We start from the raw sequence: 19670 nt of genomic DNA, 5'->3' as shown, positions 1-19670 counted from the left end.
CCATGTTGCACTTCTGTCATATCTATTCTTATTATTTATGAATTTTTCTTAAACCTGTGTGCTTGCATGGTAATGTACATTGCTAAATATGCATTTTGAATGTATAATCCAGTATACAGTACCAGTCAAACGTTTGGACACACCTACTCATTCTAGGGTTTTCTTTATATTTACTATTTTCCACATTGTAGAAGAATAGTGAAGAATGGAATCATGTAATAACCAAAAAAGTGTTCAACAAATGAAAATAAATTTTACATTTGAGATTCTTCAAAGTAGCCACCCTTTGCCTTGATGACAGCTTTGCAGACTCTTGGCATTCTCTCAACCAGCTTCACCTGGAATGCTTTTCCAACAGAGTTCCCACATATGCTGAGTACTTGTTGGCTCCAACTCATCCCAAACCATCTCAATGGTCAGGTGATTGTGGAGGCCAGGTCATCTGATGCAGCACTCCATCACTCTCCTTCTTGGTCAAATAAAATAGTCCTTACACAGCCTGGGGGTGTGTTGGGTCCTTGTTTTGTTGAAAACCATATGATAGTTCCACTAAGCGCAAACCAGATGGGATGGTGTATCGATGCAGAATGCTGTGGTAGCCATGCTGGTTAAGTGTGCCTTGAATTCTAAATAAATCACTGACAATGTCCCCAGCAAAGCACCCCCACACCCCACACCATATTTCCACCGGTCTAATGTCCATTGCTCGTGTTTCTTGGCCCAAGCAAGTCTCATCTTATTATTGGTGTCCTTTAATAGGGGTTTCTTTGCAGCAATTCAACCATGAAGGCCTGATTCACACAGTCAGTCTCCTCTGAAAAGTTGATGTTGAGATGTGTCTGTTACTTGAACTCTGAAGCATTTATTTGGGCTTCAGTTTCTGTGGCTGGTAACTAATGAACTTCTCTGCACCAGAGGTAACTGGGTTTTCCTTTCCTGTGGTGGTCCTCATGAGAGCCAGTTTCATCATAGCGCTTGATGGTTTTTTGCGACTTTCACATTTCTAGAAATGTTCCGTGTTGACTGACCTTCATGTCTTAAAGTAATGATGGACTGTCGTTTCTCTTTGCTTATTTGAGCTGTTCTTGCCATAATATGGACTTGGTATTTTACCAAATAGGGCTATCTTCTGTATACCAACCCTACCTTGTCACAACACAACTGATGGGTCATATCCATTAAGAAGGAAAGAAATTCCACAAATTTACTTTTAATAAGGCACACCTGTTAATTGAAATGCATTCCAGCTGACTACCTCATGAAGCTGGTTGAGAGAATGCCAAGAGTGTGCAAAGCTGTCATCAAGGCAAAGATTGGCTACTTTGAAGTTTCTCAAATATAAAATACATTTAGATTTGTTTAACACTTTTTTGGTTACTACATGATTACATGTGTGTTTTGATGTCTTTAATATTATTCTACAATGTAGAAAATAGTACAAATAAAGAAATACACTTGAATGAGTAGGTGTGTCCAAACCTTTGACTGGTACTGTATGTTTTTACAATTTAAAAAAGTCATATCTCCCCTATCAATTCCCAAGTGACTCATCATATCACTTTAATCTCTCCATCCTCTCTGTCTTTCTCCCTGAAGATTGATGTAAGTGTGAAGATGATGTAACTAGTCACAATAGCTGTAGGCTACATTTTGTTGATATACTATTTGTACTTGTAACTCGTTTTTGTTAAAAGATTTTAGCCCTTTTTAAAAGTCTGTGCTATGGTTGTTTCTGATGTACAGAGCTTTGTGATTTCCGTTTGTAATGAAAAGCGCACTACAAATAAAGTTATTATTATTTGTCATTGATAAACACAATTTTTATGCATCTAAAGATGCAAGCCACTAGCTCTGTATTGCTAAATACAGGTGTGTTAAAACTAAAAGCCCTTTTCCTCCAGGTGGAGAGTGAGGGCGGCGGCTCCTCGTCCTCGTCCCAGGACAACTTTTCCATGGACCCTCAGCTGGAGCGAAAAGTGGAAACCATCCGCAACCTAGTCGACTCCTACATGGCCATCGTCAACAAGTGCATCCGCGACCTCATGCCCAAGACCATTATGCACCTCATGATCAGCAACGTAAGAGACCTCTGCTTCACGCTGGCGTAGTGCTATCAGAACTGGGTTCAAATGGTAGTTGAAATCTTTAAAATACCTTCAGCGTCAAATTGAGCCTGACTGGTGTGCAACTTTTTAGATTATTCTAATGGTTTATTTGTGCTAGGCAAGCTAAATCAAATCAGATTTTATTTGTCACATAAACAAAAGTTGTAGACCGATGGAAAGTTAAATATATACAGGAAGTACCAGATAATAACATGGTTATATACAGGAAAGTACGAGGTAATATGATGGCTATATACAGAGAGTACCAGGTAATAACATGGCTCTACACAGGGAGTACCAGGTAATAACATGGCTCTATACAGGGAGTACCAGGTAATAACATGGCTATATACTGAGAGTACCAGGTAATAACATGGCTATATACTGAGAGTACCAGGTAATAACATGGCTCTATACAGGGAGTACCAGGTAATAACATGGCTCTATACAGGGAGTACCAGGTAATAACATGGCTCTATACAGAGAGTACCAGGTAATAACATGGCTATATACTGAGAGTACCAGGTAATAACATGGCTCTATACAGGGAGTACCAGGTAATAACATGGCTCTATACTGAGAGTACCAGGTAATAACATGGCTCTATACAGGGAGGACCAGGTAATAACATGGCTCTATACAGGGAGTACCAGGTAATAACATGGCTCTATACAGGGAGTACCAGGTAATAACATGGCTCTATACAGGGAGTACCAGGTAATAATATGGCTCTATACTGAGAGTACCAGGTAATAACATGGCTCTATACAGGGAGTACCATGTAATAACATGGCTCTATACAGGGAGTACCAGGTAATAACATGGCTCTATACAGGGAGTAGCAGGTAATAACATGGCTCTATACAGGGAGTACCAGGTAAAAACATGGCTCTATACTGAGAGTACCAGGTAATAACATGGCTCTATACAGGGAGGACCAGGTAATAACATGGCTCTATACAGGGAGTACCAGGTAATAACATGGCTCTATACAGGGAGTACCAGGTAATAACATGGCTCTATACAGGGAGTACCAGGTAATAATATGGCTCTATACTGAGAGTACCAGGTAATAACATGGCTCTATACAGGGAGTACCATGTAATAACATGGCTCTATACAGGGAGTACCAGGTAATAACATGGCTCTATACAGGGAGTAGCAGGTAATAACATGGCTCTATACAGGGAGTACCAGGTAAAAACATGGCTCTATACAGGGAGTACCAGGTAATAACATGGCTCTATACAGGGAGTACCAGGTAATAACATGGCTCTATACAGGGAGTACCAGTACCGAGTTGATGTTCAGCGGTACAAGCTAATAATGTGACTATATAGAGGGAGTACCAGTACCAAGTTGATGTTCAGCGGTACGAGGTAATAATGTGGCTATATAGAGGGAGTACCAGTACCAAGTTGATGTTCAGCGGTACAAGGTAATAATGTGGCTATATACAGGGAGTACCAGTACCGAGTTGATGTTCAGCGGTACAAGGTAATAATGTGGCTATATACAGGGAGTACCAGTACCGAGTTGATGTTCAGCGGTACAAGGTAATAATGTGGCTATATATAGGGAGTACCAGTACCGAGTTGATGTTCAGCGGTACGAGGTAATAATGTGGCTATATAGAGGGAGTACCAGTACCAAGTTGATGTTCAGCGGTACGAGGTAATAATGTGGCTATATACAGGGAGTACCAGTACCAAGTTGATGTTCAGCGGTACAAGGTAATAATGTGGCTATATACAGGGAGTACCAGGTAATAATGTGGCTATATAGAGGGAGTACCAGTACCGAGTTGATGTTCAGCGGTACGAGGTAATAATGTGGCTATATACAGGGAGTACGAGGTAATAATGTGGCTATATACAGGGAGTACCAGTACCGAGTTGATGTTCAGCGGTACGAGGTAATAATGTGGCTATATACAGGGAGTACCAGTACCGAGTTGATGTTCAGCGGTACAAGGTAATAATGTGGCTATATACAGGGAGTACCAGGTAATAATGTGGCTATATACAGGGAGTACCAGTACCAAGTTGATGTTCAGCGGTACGAGGTAATAATGTGGCTATATACAGGGAGTACCAGTACCAAGTTGATGTTCAGCGGTACAAGGTAATAATGTGGCTATATACAGGGAGTACCAGTACCGAGTTGATGTTCAGCGGTACAAGGTAATAATGTGGCTATATATAGGGAGTACCAGTACCGAGTTGATGTTCAGCGGTACGAGGTAATAATGTGGCTATATAGAGGGAGTACCAGTACCAAGTTGATGTTCAGCGGTACGAGGTAATAATGTGGCTATATAGAGGGAGTACCAGTACCAAGTTGATGTTCAGCGGTACGAGGTAATAATGTGGCTATATACAGGGAGTACCAGGTAATAATGTGGCTATATACAGGGAGTACCAGTACCGAGTTGATGTTCAGCGGTACGAGGTAATAATGTGGCTATATACAGGGAGTACCAGTACCGAGTTGATGTTCAGCGGTACGAGGTAATAATGTGGCTATATACAGGGAGTACCAGTACCAAGTTGATGTTCAGCGGTACAAGGTAATAATGTGGCTATATACAGGGAGTACCAGGTAATAATGTGGCTATATACAGGGAGTACCAGTACCAAGTTGATGTTCAGCGGTACGAGGTAATAATGTGGCTATATGCTGGGAGTACCAGTACCAAGTTGATGTTCAGCGGTACAAGGTAATAATGTGGCTATATACAGGGAGTACCAGTACCGAGTTGATGTTCAGCGGTACAAGGTAATAATGTGGCTATATATAGGGAGTACCAGTACCGAGTTGATGTTCAGCGGTACGAGGTAATAATGTGGCTATATAGAGGGAGTACCAGTACCAAGTTGATGTTCAGCGGTACGAGGTAATAATGTGGCTATATAGAGGGAGTACCAGTACCAAGTTGATGTTCAGCGGTACGAGGTAATAATGTGGCTATATACAGGGAGTACCAGGTAATAATGTGGCTATATACAGGGAGTACCAGTACCGAGTTGATGTTCAGCGGTACGAGGTAATAATGTGGCTATATACAGGGAGTACCAGTACCGAGTTGATGTTCAGCGGTACGAGGTAATAATGTGGCTATATACAGGGAGTACCAGTACCAAGTTGATGTTCAGCGGTACAAGGTAATAATGTGGCTATATACAGGGAGTACCAGGTAATAATGTGGCTATATACAGGGAGTACCAGTACCGAGTTGATGTTCAGCGGTACAAGGTAATAATGTGGCTATATACAGGGAGTACCAGGTAATAATGTGGCTATATACAGGGAGTACCAGTACCAAGTTGATGTTCAGCGGTACGAGGTAATAATGTGGCTATATACAGGGAGTACCAGTACCGAGTTGATGTTCAGCGGTACAAGGTAATAATGTGGCTATATACAGGGAGTACCAGGTAATAATGTGGCTATATACAGGGAGTACCAGTACCAAGTTGATGTTCAGCGGTACGAGGTAATAATGTGGCTATATACAGGGAGTACCAGTACCGAGTTGATGTTCAGCGGTGCGAGGTAATAATGTGGCTATATACAGGGAGTACCAGTACCAAGTTGATGTTCAGCGGTACGAGGTAATAATGTGGCTATATAGAGGGAGTACCAGTACCAAGTTGATGTTCAGCGGTACAAGGTAATAATGTGGCTATATACAGGGAGTACCAGTACCGAGTTGATGTTCAGCGGTACAAGGTAATAATGTGGCTATATACAGGGAGTACCAGTACCGAGTTGATGTTCAGCGGTACAAGGTAATAATGTGGCTATATATAGGGAGTACCAGTACCGAGTTGATGTTCAGCGGTACGAGGTAATAATGTGGCTATATAGAGGGAGTACCAGTACCGAGTTGATGTTCAGCGGTACGAGGTAATAATGTGGCTATATAGAGGGAGTACCAGTACCAAGTTGATGTTCAGCGGTACGAGGTAATAATGTGGCTATATACAGGGAGTACCAGTACCAAGTTGATGTTCAGCGGTACAAGGTAATAATGTGGCTATATACAGGGAGTACCAGGTAATAATGTGGCTATATAGAGGGAGTACCAGTACCGAGTTGATGTTCAGCGGTACGAGGTAATAATGTGGCTATATACAGGGAGTACCAGGTAATAATGTGGCTATATACAGGGAGTACCAGTACCGAGTTGATGTTCAGCGGTACGAGGTAATAATGTGGCTATATACAGGGAGTACCAGTACCGAGTTGATGTTCAGCGGTACGAGGTAATAATGTGGCTATATACAGGGAGTACCAGTACCAAGTTGATGTTCAGCGGTACAAGGTAATAATGTGGCTATATACAGGGAGTACCAGGTAATAATGTGGCTATATACAGGGAGTACCAGTACCGAGTTGATGTTCAGCGGTACAAGGTAATAATGTGGCTATATACAGGGAGTACCAGGTAATAATGTGGCTATATACAGGGAGTACCAGTACCAAGTTGATGTTCAGCGGTACGAGGTAATAATGTGGCTATATACAGGGAGTACCAGTACCGAGTTGATGTTCAGCGGTACAAGGTAATAATGTGGCTATATAGAGGGAGTACCAGTACCAAGTTGATGTTCAGCGGTACGAGGTAATAATGTGGCTATATACAGGGAGTACCAGGTAATAATGTGGCTATATACAGGGAGTACCAGTACCAAGTTGATGTTCAGCGGTACGAGGTAATAATGTGGCTATATACAGGGAGTACCAGTACCGAGTTGATGTTCAGCGGTACGAGGTAAAAATGTGGCTATATACAGGGAGTACCAGTACCGAGTTGATGTTCAGCGGTACAAGGTAATAATGTGGCTATATAGAGGGAGTACCAGTACCAAGTTGATGTTCAGCGGTACGAGGTAATAATGTGGCTATATACAGGGAGTACCAGGTAATAATGTGGCTATATAGAGGGAGTACCAGTACCAAGTTGATGTTCAGCGGTACAAGGTAATAATGTGGCTATATACAGGGAGTACCAGGTAATAATGTGGCAATATATAGAGGGAGTACCAGTACCAAGTTGATGTTCAGCGGTACAAGGTAATAATGTGGCTATATATAGGGAGTACCAGTACCGAGTTGATGTTCAGCGGTACGAGGTAATAATGTGGCTATATAGAGGGAGTACCAGTACCGAGTTGATGTTCAGCGGTACGAGGTAATAATGTGGCTATATAGAGGGAGTACCAGTACCAAGTTGATGTTCAGCGGTACGAGGTAATAATGTGGCTATATACAGGGAGTACCAGTACCAAGTTGATGTTCAGCGGTACAAGGTAATAATGTGGCTATATACAGGGAGTACCAGGTAATAATGTGGCTATATAGAGGGAGTACCAGTACCGAGTTGATGTTCAGCGGTACGAGGTAATAATGTGGCTATATACAGGGAGTACCAGGTAATAATGTGGCTATATACAGGGAGTACCAGTACCGAGTTGATGTTCAGCGGTACGAGGTAATAATGTAGCTATATACAGGGAGTACCAGTACCGAGTTGATGTTCAGCGGTACGAGGTAATAATGTGGCTATATACAGGGAGTACCAGTACCAAGTTGATGTTCAGCGGTACAAGGTAATAATGTGGCTATATACAGGGAGTACCAGGTAATAATGTGGCTATATACAGGGAGTACCAGGTAATAATGTGGCTATATACAGGGAGTACCAGTACCAAGTTGATGTTCAGCGGTACGAGGTAATAATGTGGCTATATACAGGGAGTACCAGTACCGAGTTGATATTCAGCGGTACAAGGTAATAATGTGGCTATATACAGGGAGTACCAGGTAATAATGTGGCTATATACAGGGAGTACCAGTACTAAGTTGATGTTCAGCGGTACGAGGTAATAATGTGGCTATATACAGGGAGTACCAGTACCGAGTTGATGTTCAGCGGTACGAGGTAATAATGTGGCTATATACAGGGAGTACCAGTACCGAGTTGATGTTCAGCGGTACGAGGTAATAATGTGGCTATATAGAGGGAGTACCAGTACCAAGTTGATGTTCAGCGGTACAAGGTAATAATGTGGCTATATACAGGGAGTACCAGTACCGAGTTGATGTTCAGCGGTACAAGGTAATAATGTGGCTATATACAGGGAGTACCAGTACCAAGTTGATGTTCAGCGGTACAAGGTAATAATGTGGCTATATACAGGGAGTACCAGGTAATAATGTGGCTATATAGAGGGAGTACCAGTACCGAGTTGATGTTCAGCGGTACGAGGTAATAATGTGGCTATATACAGGGAGTACCAGGTAATAATGTGGCTATATACAGGGAGTACCAGTACCAAGTTGATGTTCAGCGGTATGAGGTAGTAATGTGGCTATATACAGGGAGTACCAGTACCAAGTTGATGTTCAGCGGTACAAGGTAATAATGTGGCTATATACAGGGAGTACCAGGTAATAATGTGGCTATATAGAGGGAGTACCAGTACCGAGTTGATGTTCAGCGGTACAAGGTAATAATGTGGCTATATAGAGGGAGTACCAGTACCAAGTTGATGTTCAGCGGTACGAGGTAATAATGTGGCTATATACAGGGAGTACCAGGTAATAATGTGGCTATATAGAGGGAGTACCAGTACCAAGTTGATGTTCAGCGGTACAAGGTAATAATGTGGCTATATACAGGGAGTACCAGGTAATAATGTGGCTATATAGAGGGAGTACCAGTACCAAGTTGATGTTCAGCGGTACAAGGTAATAATGTGGCTATATATAGGGAGTACCAGTACCGAGTTGATGTTCAGCGGTACGAGGTAATAATGTGGCTATATAGAGGGAGTACCAGTACCGAGTTGATGTTCAGCGGTACGAGGTAATAATGTGGCTATATAGAGGGAGTACCAGTACCAAGTTGATGTTCAGCGGTACGAGGTAATAATGTGGCTATATACAGGGAGTACCAGTACCAAGTTGATGTTCAGCGGTACAAGGTAATAATGTGGCTATATACAGGGAGTACCAGGTAATAATGTGGCTATATAGAGGGAGTACCAGTACCGAGTTGATGTTCAGCGGTACGAGGTAATAATGTGGCTATATACAGGGAGTACCAGGTAATAATGTGGCTATATACAGGGAGTACCAGTACCGAGTTGATGTTCAGCGGTACGAGGTAATAATGTGGCTATATAGAGGGAGTACCAGTACCAAGTTGATGTTCAGCGGTACGAGGTAATAATGTGGCTATATACAGGGAGTACCAGTACCAAGTTGATGTTCAGCGGTACAAGGTAATAATGTGGCTATATACAGGGAGTACCAGGTAATAATGTGGCTATATAGAGGGAGTACCAGTACCGAGTTGATGTTCAGCGGTACGAGGTAATAAATGTGGCTATATACAGGGAGTACCAGGTAATAATGTGGCTATATACAGGGAGTACCAGTACCGAGTTGATGTTCAGCGGTACGAGGTAATAATGTAGCTATATACAGGGAGTACCAGTACCGAGTTGATGTTCAGCGGTACGAGGTAATAATGTGGCTATATACAGGGAGTACCAGTACCAAGTTGATGTTCAGCGGTACAAGGTAATAATGTGGCTATATACAGGGAGTACCAGGTAATAATGTGGCTATATACAGGGAGTACCAGTACCGAGTTGATGTTCAGCGGTACAAGGTAATAATGTGGCTATATACAGGGAGTACCAGGTAATAATGTGGCTATATACAGGGAGTACCAGTACCAAGTTGATGTTCAGCGGTACGAGGTAATAATGTGGCTATATACAGGGAGTACCAGGTAATAATGTGGCTATATACAGGGAGTACCAGTACCAAGTTCAGCGGTACGAGGTAATAATGTGGCTATATACAGGGAGTACCAGTACCGAGTTGATGTTCAGCGGTACGAGGTAATAATGTGGCTATATACAGGGAGTACCAGTACCAAGTTGATGTTCAGCGGTACGAGGTAATAATGTGGCTATATAGAGGGAGTACCAGTACCAAGTTGATATTCAGCGGTACAAGGTAATAATGTGGCTATATACAGGGAGTACCAGTACCGAGTTGATGTTCAGCGGTACAAGGTAATAATGTGGCTATATACAGGGAGTACCAGTACCAAGTTGATGTTCAGCGGTACAAGGTAATAATGTGGCTATATATAGGGAGTACCAGTACCGAGTTGATGTTCAGCGGTACGAGGTAATAATGTGGCTATATAGAGGGAGTACCAGTACCGAGTTGATGTTCAGCGGTACGAGGTAATAATGTGGCTATATAGAGGGAGTACCAGTACCAAGTTGATGTTCAGCGGTACGAGGTAATAATGTGGCTATATACAGGGAGTACCAGTACCAAGTTGATGTTCAGCGGTACAAGGTAATAATGTGGCTATATACAGGGAGTACCAGGTAATAATGTGGCTATATAGAGGGAGTACCAGTACCGAGTTGATGTTCAGCGGTACGAGGTAATAATGTGGCTATATACAGGGAGTACCAGGTAATAATGTGGCTATATACAGGGAGTACCAGTACCGAGTTGATGTTCAGCGGTACGAGGTAATAATGTGTCTATATACAGGGAGTACCAGTACCGAGTTGATGTTCAGCGGTACGAGGTAATAATGTGGCTATATACAGGGAGTACCAGTACCAAGTTGATGTTCAGCGGTACAAGGTAATAATGTGGCTATATACAGGGAGTACCAGGTAATAATGTGGCTCTATACAGGGAGTACCAGTACCGAGTTGATGTTCAGCGGTACAAGGTAATAATGTGGCTATATACAGGGAGTACCAGGTAATAATGTGGCTATATACAGGGAGTACCAGTACCAAGTTGATGTTCAGCGGTACAAGGTAATAATGTGGCTATATACAGGGAGTACCAGGTAATAATGTGGCTATATACAGGGAGTACCAGTACCAAGTTGATGTTCAGCGGTACGAGGTAATAATGTGGCTATATACAGGGAGTACCAGTACCGAGTTGATGTTCAGCGGTACGAGGTAATAATGTGGCTATATACAGGGAGTACCAGTACCGAGTTGATGTTCAGCGGTACAAGGTAATAATGTGGCTATATAGAGGGAGTACCAGTACCAAGTTGATGTTCAGCGGTACGAGGTAATAATGTGGCTATATACAGGGAGTACCAGGTAATAATGTGGCTATTTGGAGGGAGTACCAGTACCAAGTTGATGTTCAGCGGTACGAGGTAATAATGTGGCTATATACAGGGAGTACCAGGTAATAATGTGGCTATATAGAGGGAGTACCAGTACCAAGTTGATGTTCAGCGGAACGAGGTAATAATGTGGCTATATACAGGGAGTACCAGGTAATAATGTGGCTATATAGAGGGAGTACCAGGTAATAATGTGGCTATATACAGGGAGTACCAGTACCGAGTTGATGTTCAGCGGTACAGGGTAATAATGTGGCTATATACAGGGAGTACCAGTACCGAGTTGATGTTCAGCGGTACGAGGTAATAATGTGGCTATATACAGGGAGTACCAGGTAATAATGTGGCTATATAGAGGGAGTACCAGGTAATAATGTGGCTATATACAGGGAGTACCAGTACAGAGTTGATGTTCAGCGGTACGAGGTAATAATGTAGCTATATACAGGGAGTACCAGGTAATAATGTGGCTTTATACAGGGAGTACCAGTACCAAGTTGATGTTCAGTAGTACGAGGTAATAATGTGGCTATATACAGGGAGTACCAGGTAATAATGTGGCTATATACAGGGAGTACCAGGTAATAATGTGGCTATATAGAGGGAGTACCAGGTAATAATGTGGCTATATACAGGGAGTACCAGGTAATAATGTGGCTATATACAGGGAGTACCAGGTAATAATGTGGCTATATAGAGGGAGTACCAGGTAATAATGTGGCTATATACAGGGAGTACCAGGTAATAATGTGGCTATATACAGGGAGTACCAGGTAATAATGTGGCTATATACAGGGAGTACCAGGTAATAATGTGGCTATATAGAGGGAGTACCAGGTAATAATGTGGCTATATACAGGGAGTACCAGGTAATAATGTGGCTATATACAGGGAGTACCAGGTAATAATGTGGCTATATACAGGGAGTACCAGGTAATAATGTGGCTATATACAGGGAGTACCAGGTAATAATGTGGCTATATACAGGGAGTACCAGGTAATAATGTGGCTATATACAGGGAGTACCAGGTAATAATGTGGCTATATACAGGGAGTACCAGGTAATAATGTGGCTATATACAGGGAGTACCAGGTAATAATGTGGCTATATACAGGGAGTACCAGGTAATAATGTGGCTATATACAGGGAGTACCAGGTAATAATGTGGCTATATACAGGGAGTACCAGGTAATAATGTGGCTATATACAGGGAGTACCAGGTAATAATGTGGCTATATACAGGGAGTACCAGGTAATAATGTGGCTATATACAGGGAGTACCAGGTAATAATGTGGCTATATACAGGGAGTACCAGGTAATAATGTGGCTATATACAGGGAGTACCAGGTAATAATGTGGCTATATACAGGGAGTACCAGGTAATAATGTGGCTATATACAGGGAGTACCAGGTAATAACGTGGCTATATACAGGGAGTACCAGGTAATAATGTGGCTATATACAGGGAGTACCAGGTAATAATGTGGCTATATACAAGGAGTACCAGGTAATAATGTGGCTATATACAGGGAGTACCAGGTAATAACGTGGCTATATACAGGGAGTACCAGGTAATAATGTGGCTATATACAGGGAGTACCAGGTAATAATGTGGCTATATACAAGGAGTACCAGGTAATAATGTGGCTATATACAGGGAGTACCAGGTAATAATGTGGCTATATACAGGGAGTACCAGGTAATAATGTGGCTATATACAGGGAGTACCAGTACCAAGTTGATGTTCAGCGGTACCAGGTAATATTTTATTTTATTTTATTTAACCTTTAGTTCACTAGGCAAATCAGTTAAAAACAAATTCTTATTTACAATGATGGCCTACACCGGCCAAACCCGGACGCCGCTGGGCCAATTGTGCACCGCCCTACGGGACTCCGGATGTGATGCAGCCTGATGGCTATATAGACATGGCTTTATACAGGGAGTAGCTGTAACGAGTCGATGTGTAGGGAGGGGTATTATGTAATTGAGGTAGGTATGTACATATAGAAAAGGGGTAAAGTGAGTCAATGCATATAGTACAGGTAGCCATTTGATTAGCTATTTAGCAGTCTAGTTTAGCAGTCTAATGGCTTGGAAGTAGAAACTGTTCAGGGTGCTATTGGTTCCAGACTTTCTGCATTTGTAAATCAAACAGTTTGGGTTTCCGTAAAGCACTAGCTGACAATTATTGTTGTAATAAGGGCTTTATAAACATATTTGAATGAGTGATTAATTTATCCATCAATTCTCTCTCCTGCCACCAGGTGAAGGACTTCATCAACGCGGAGCTGCTGGCCCAGCTGTACTCAGCCGGGGACCAGGGTGCCCTGATGGATGAGTCCCAGGAGCAGGTCCAGAGGAGGGATGAGGTCCTCAGGACCCACCAGTCCCTGAAGGAGGCCCTGGCCATCATAGGAGACATCTCCACCACCACCATCTCCACCCCCATGCCGCCGCCCGTGAACGACTGGCGCAGTGGAGGCGGCAACAGGTAGGCATCCTGGTAGTCCATTGAGAAGGACTACCCTAGACCCTAGACATTGATCTAAGTGTAGTGTAGTCAACTCTTGTTCTAATAATGGTGAAGATGTTGGGATTGGCCAGCAGGAGACCCAGGTTTGCACTGATTTCCAAGAAGACTATGTTATTATTATTATTACATTTTTTACTTGGATAGTGTTGCGAAATAAAAAAAGGAAATCACAAATAGTTAAGTCAATTTACCTGTTATGTCAAGAATATGTCATATACGAGAGGTCACTGAGGGCCATATCTCCACCCCCCCAGGTCTCCTCCAACCAGCCCCACTGGTTCCAGGAGGATGTCATCAGGCCAGCGCCCTAGTCCCGGAGGGGGGCGAGGGGCTCCACCCCCTCCTAACCGCCCAGGACCCCTGGGGCCCTTCAACAACAGTGCTGATAGCCCCCAGGTCCCCAGCCGCCCCAACCGGGCCCCTCCCAGCATCCCCAGGTGAGGCCAGCCCAGGGCCTATGTGCTCCTTTATGGTTCAGTTGGTGAGAGCATGATCGTGTGTACTAAAAGCAAGGGTTTAATTCACACATGGATCACAAACTAAAAATGTATGCAGTCATTGTAAATTGCTTTGGCCTTTAGATTAAAGGGTCTGATATGTATACATAGAGACCACAGGAGGTAGGTGGCACCTTAATTGGGGAGGACAGGTTGGTGGTAATGGCTGGAGCATAATAAAGTGGGACGGTATCAAATACATCAAAGACATGGTTTCTATGTGTTTGATGCCATTCCATTTGCTCCGTTCCAGACATTATTATGAGCAGTCCTGCCTTTGCTAGCCTCAACTGATAGATACACTGAACACTATTTGGTACCCATTACTAGTGGTAACGATCAGTTTTTCCTGACCATATAACCTGACTCAACTCCCTACATCATGTATAGAAGTTCCACTGTCTAATTTAAAGGGGAATATTTTAAGGGTTATTATACTGAACAAAAATGTAAACGCAACATGTAAAGTGGCCACATGTTTCATGAGCTGAAATAAAAGATCCCAGAAATGTTCCAAACGTACAAATCAAATCAAATTTATTTATATAGCCCTTCGTACATCAGCTGATATCTCAAAGTGCTGTACAGAAACCCAGCCTAAAACCCCAAACAGCAAGCAATGCAGGTGTAAAAGCTTATTTCTGTTACATCCCTGTTAGTGAGCATTTCTCCTTTACCAAGATAATCCATCCACCTGACAGGTGTGGCATATCAAGAAGCTGATTAAACAGCATGATCATTACACAGGTGCACCTTGTGCTGGGGACAATAAGAGGCCACTCTAAAATGTACAGTTTTGTCACACAACACAATGCCACAGATGTCTCAAGTTGAGGGAGTGTGCAATTGACATGCTGACTGCAGGAATGTCCACCAGAGCTGTTGCCAGAGAATTGAATGTTCATTTCTCTATCATAAGCTGCCTCCAACGTCATTTTAGAGATTTTAGCAGTACGTCCAACAACCACGTGTAATCACGCCAGCCCAGGACCTCCACATCCTGTTTCTTCACCTGCGGGATATTCTGAGACCAGCCACCCAGACAGCTGATGAAACTGAGGAGTATTCCTGTCTGTAATAAAGCCCTTTTGTGGGGAACAACTCATTCTGATTGGCTGGGCCTGGCTCCCAAGTGGATGGGCCTATGCCCTCCCAGACCCATCCATGGCTGCACCTCCATAGAAATCCATAGATTCGGGCCTAATGAATTTATTTAAATTGACTGATTTCCTTATATGAGCTGTAACCGTAGAGTAGGGCCTGAGGGCACACACTTAATGTGTTGTGAAGTCTGTTGTGAATGTATTGTAAGGTTTTTAAAATTGTATAACTGCCTTAATGTTGCTGGACCCCTGCCTTGGCAGCAGCTAATGGGGATCCTTAATACAAATACCAAATACATTTTTTTTTTTATTGTTGCATGTTGCGTTTATATTCTTGTTCAGTATCGTTCAACTAAAACACACAAACACATTCCAGTAGTTTGTGGTTACTGAAGCAAGGAAGTCCACCAGCTGAAGTGTTTCTCAACACCACTTCCAAATTCAGGATGACACTTTTTCTCTGTTTCTTTCTCTGAAGTCACTATTTCTCTTTTAACACCTGTCCTTTATGCTATTGCTAATTGCCTGTTTTTAACCCTTTTTCAACTAACTTAACTCTCTGCTTCTCTCCAACTCTCCTACTCTCTTCTCTCTCTCTCTCTCTCTCTCTCTGTCATACTTCGTCCTCTAAACACTACTGCCCTCCCACCCTCCCTTCCTCCCCCGCCCCCAGTCGGCGACCTCCTCCTTCTCCAACAAGAAATGTCCCCCCATCTTAAGCAGTCAAAGGAGCTTGTGATCTCTTAAGGGCCTAGCGCTCATCCCCTAGCGCTCATCTGTCCCCATACCAACCCCATTCCCCCTATCCTCCACAAGCCCCTCTTCTGTCTATCCTTTACATAGTGCAGACATTGAACCTTTTGCCCTCTGTCCCTGACCCCTGACCTCACGCCAGGTGACGATCGATGTCCATGTATCTATGTACAGTATGGTGCTTGTCTTGTGGTGTATCTTTCTGTATGTGTGCTTGTGCTCACCTGTGGTCCAGGTCTGTTTAGCAGATCCAGTTCCGACTGAGTTTCAGCCCCTATAAAACCTCCATCTCCCTTACCTAGAACCCAACTTGCTGTCCCTAGAACCCCATCCTCACCCTCCACCCACCTCCACCTAGACCCCACTTGCTGCTTCTCTACATATCTATGCTCAGCAGTGGCACTGCCCTACCCATTCCAAAATGCAGCATGGCACATAGGTTGCTTTTATTGCATGTGTGTGTGTGTGTGTGTGTGTGTGTGTGTGTGTGTGTGTGTGTGTGTGTGTGTGTGTGGGAGGGGGTCTAATTGGCCTATCTAGGCCAAGTTAGTTTTAGTATCATATATTACATATTGTACAACACCTTCTTTCTGTGGGTTATTGGCTAGGTGTTCTTCTCTTAGAGAGGAAAGAATATGTCTTAGTGGAGTGTGTGTGCGTGTGTGTGTGAATGTAAGTGTGTGCATATATTTGTGCATATATATGTGTGTGAGAGTGTGCCAACACGTGTGCATGTATTGTCTGTCTGCACGTTGGTTTGATGTTTGAGTTGTAAGCTGTTAATAAATCAAGACCCTTGGGACTAATTTGATGTTGGATTACTGTGTGATTTGTTCCTGTGTTGTAGTAGCAGTCAATACACATAGAACAAGGCTGAGGACATTGTTCAAAGCAAAACAGCCTCAATAAATGGTATGCCTGTATCTACTGTATCACTGGTCAAGTGGAGATCTTCCTCACACCTTTAAGCTCAAACTCACAGAGGCTGGCTGGCGAGATGGAAGGAAGTATTCCCAACACACAGAGAGACAGAGAAATACACTGATATTACCGGCAACAATTATGGGAAGATACATATCTCTGTGTGACTGAGAACAGTGACATTCTCCATTTAGCCTTTGCCTCAGGTTGGATTCAAACCTCCCCTGTGTTCATGACTGATCACATGCCACTTCAGAACTGTGTAAAACATATCCTCCTCTCCCTGTCCTCTCCTTTTCTCCTCTCCCTCTTCCTCCCCAGTCCTGAGTCCAGTCAGCCACTGTGCCCAGAGCTTAAGGTGGATTTGTGTAAAGTGCTCTCTGTCAGTTTGTTATTGTGTATGTATGTGGTCCTCTTTTGAGACTGTGTTCTGCAGTACATACATACACACCAAGGTATTAATAATACAGAGGTGACTGTTGACTATAATGACCTTGTTACAATCTAGCGCTTGTTCTCTCAATGTCTCTAGTGTTCTCTCGCTCTACTTCTCTAAATAGATCAATTAGACCGCCATAGTGGCATGAGTTACAAGTCTGTATTGCCAAAGTTAATTATAAAAAGGAAATCATACAATATCAAGCAGAACATCAACAATGTGGTTCCTATAGTTATGAAAATATATTGTATGTAGGAGGATTTAGATTAATTGGGAATTGAATTGCAACAGTGGTTCTTTTCTTTCTGTGTGTCTGTATCTCTCTTCAATAAACTATTCCCCTCCCACTTTCCCTTTGTCCAAAATGTTTCTCTTCAAAATATAGTAATCTGATTAACCCATGCAGGCTAAACTATTAGCCCCTCCACTGGAAACAGTAGCTGAACATACACGTTGTTGAAAGGACATTCACAGACTGCACTGCACATAATACTAAGACAGAAGGTTTGTTTAAATGAATCAGATATGAAACTCAACTAAAATCAACTGATTTTATTGTGGTGAATTTATTAGGCCATCATCACCATGATCTATAATGATAGTTATACAGACAGGAACAGTACACTTATTTTCCCAGAAGATGGCGCTGGTTAGCCATAAGTAACTGCAGTCCGTCACTTGTTATCAGGCAGATGAACACGTCCTCATCAGCATTGAGTTGCATTGCATCACTTTTGTTTTTCTTTTGACATGAAGTACTGTTCTACACAGAGTAGACTATGTTTAAAAAAAAGTTGTAATATGTACAGAATAATTTTGTTATTGTCATAGCTGGGCTATTTTCTAAAAGACAATGAGAAAATAAAGCAACTCGGAATACATATTTTTCTGCTGAAAGCTCCAACTTGTCCATGTGGGGTCAAACGACATTAGGAGGGCTAGCTCGGAACTGCAGAAAATTGATTTTAAAGAACTGATTCTAAGTATGAAAGATTCCAAAAAGCGGCCAATTACTTCAGGGCCGGTACCATCAATGGGCCACGGCTGTGAAAGATTCTGCAGGCTACTGACATTACACACCTGGCTAAAAGACTACTGTAGCTCTGCTGCCATAACTTTTATAGATAACTTTGACACTTTTTGGAAACAGAAGATGCTCTACAGGAATTATGGAGTCTATCAAATCATCTTGGTTCCTGGACTCTGTCCGCGCATTTCAAGGCTGCATTGAGACAATGACTTATCCATGACCCAAGCCCTGCTCAGATAATCCCCACCATTGTGTCGCTGAGCTGTTGTAGTGCTGCTGCAAATGTACATTGGCCCAGGGGTATTAGCATTCATAATGTAAGAAAATGTCATTTATGTCCCTCTAACTCCCCTCAATGCCTCTGTCAATCCTTCAGCTATTGTATGCAGTAAAACAGTCCTGTAGCTTAGCATCTGCTTCGTCTGACCACTTTTTTATTGATCTAGTCACTGGTGCTTCCTGCTTTAATTTTTGCTTGTAAGCAGGAATCAGGAGGATAGAATTATGTTCAGATTTACCAAATGGAGGGCGAAGGAGAGCTTTGTATGCGTCTCTGTGTGTGGAGTAAAGGTGGTCCAGAGTTTTTTCCCCTTTGGTTGCACATTTAACATGCTGATAGACATTTGGTGAGACGGATTTAAGTTTCCCTGCATTAAAGTCCCCGGCTACTCTGGGTGAGCGTTTTCCTGTTTGCTTATTGCGGAATACAGCTTATTCAGTGCGGTCTTAGTGCCAGAATCAGTCTGTTGTGGTATGGAGACAGCCTTGAAAAATACAGATGAAAACTCTCTAGGTAGATAGTGTGGTGTACAGCTTATCATGAGATACTCTACCTCAGGCGAGCAAAACCTTGAGACTTCCTTGGATATCGTGCATCAGCTGTTATTTACAAAATTACATAGTCCACCTCCCCTTGTCTTACCAGACGCCGCTGTTCTGTCCTGCCGATACGGCGTATAACCAGCTAACTGTATGTTGATAATGTTGTCGTTCAGACATGAAGCATAAGCTATTACAGTTTTGGTAGTTTAATCTTCCACGTAGGTCATCAATTTTATTTTCAAAAGATTGCACGTTTGCTA

General features: G+C 42.8%; 1 protein-coding gene across 1 annotated transcript in view; it reads left to right on the top strand.

The window, feature by feature from the left end:
• Window positions 1–17908, top strand: part of LOC110530525 (dynamin-3) — a 53177-nt gene extending 35269 nt beyond the window's left edge. Inside the window, exons 18-21 of the mRNA XM_036986181.2 lie at window positions 1902–2078; window positions 13577–13803; window positions 14100–14282; window positions 16119–17908. Of these exons, the coding sequence (XP_036842076.1) occupies window positions 1902–2078; window positions 13577–13803; window positions 14100–14282; window positions 16119–16164 (633 nt within the window). The 3' untranslated portion in view covers window positions 16165–17908. The remainder of the gene's footprint in view (window positions 1–1901; window positions 2079–13576; window positions 13804–14099; window positions 14283–16118) is intronic.
• Window positions 17909–19670: the final 1762 nt, after the last annotated feature.

The sequence above is a fragment of the Oncorhynchus mykiss genome, chromosome 8 (assembly GCF_057628025.1).
Source record: "Oncorhynchus mykiss isolate SJ-2025 chromosome 8, ASM5762802v1, whole genome shotgun sequence".
Taxonomy (NCBI): Eukaryota; Metazoa; Chordata; class Actinopteri; order Salmoniformes; family Salmonidae; genus Oncorhynchus; species Oncorhynchus mykiss.
This window is presented reverse-complemented; position numbering and strand designations above follow the sequence as displayed.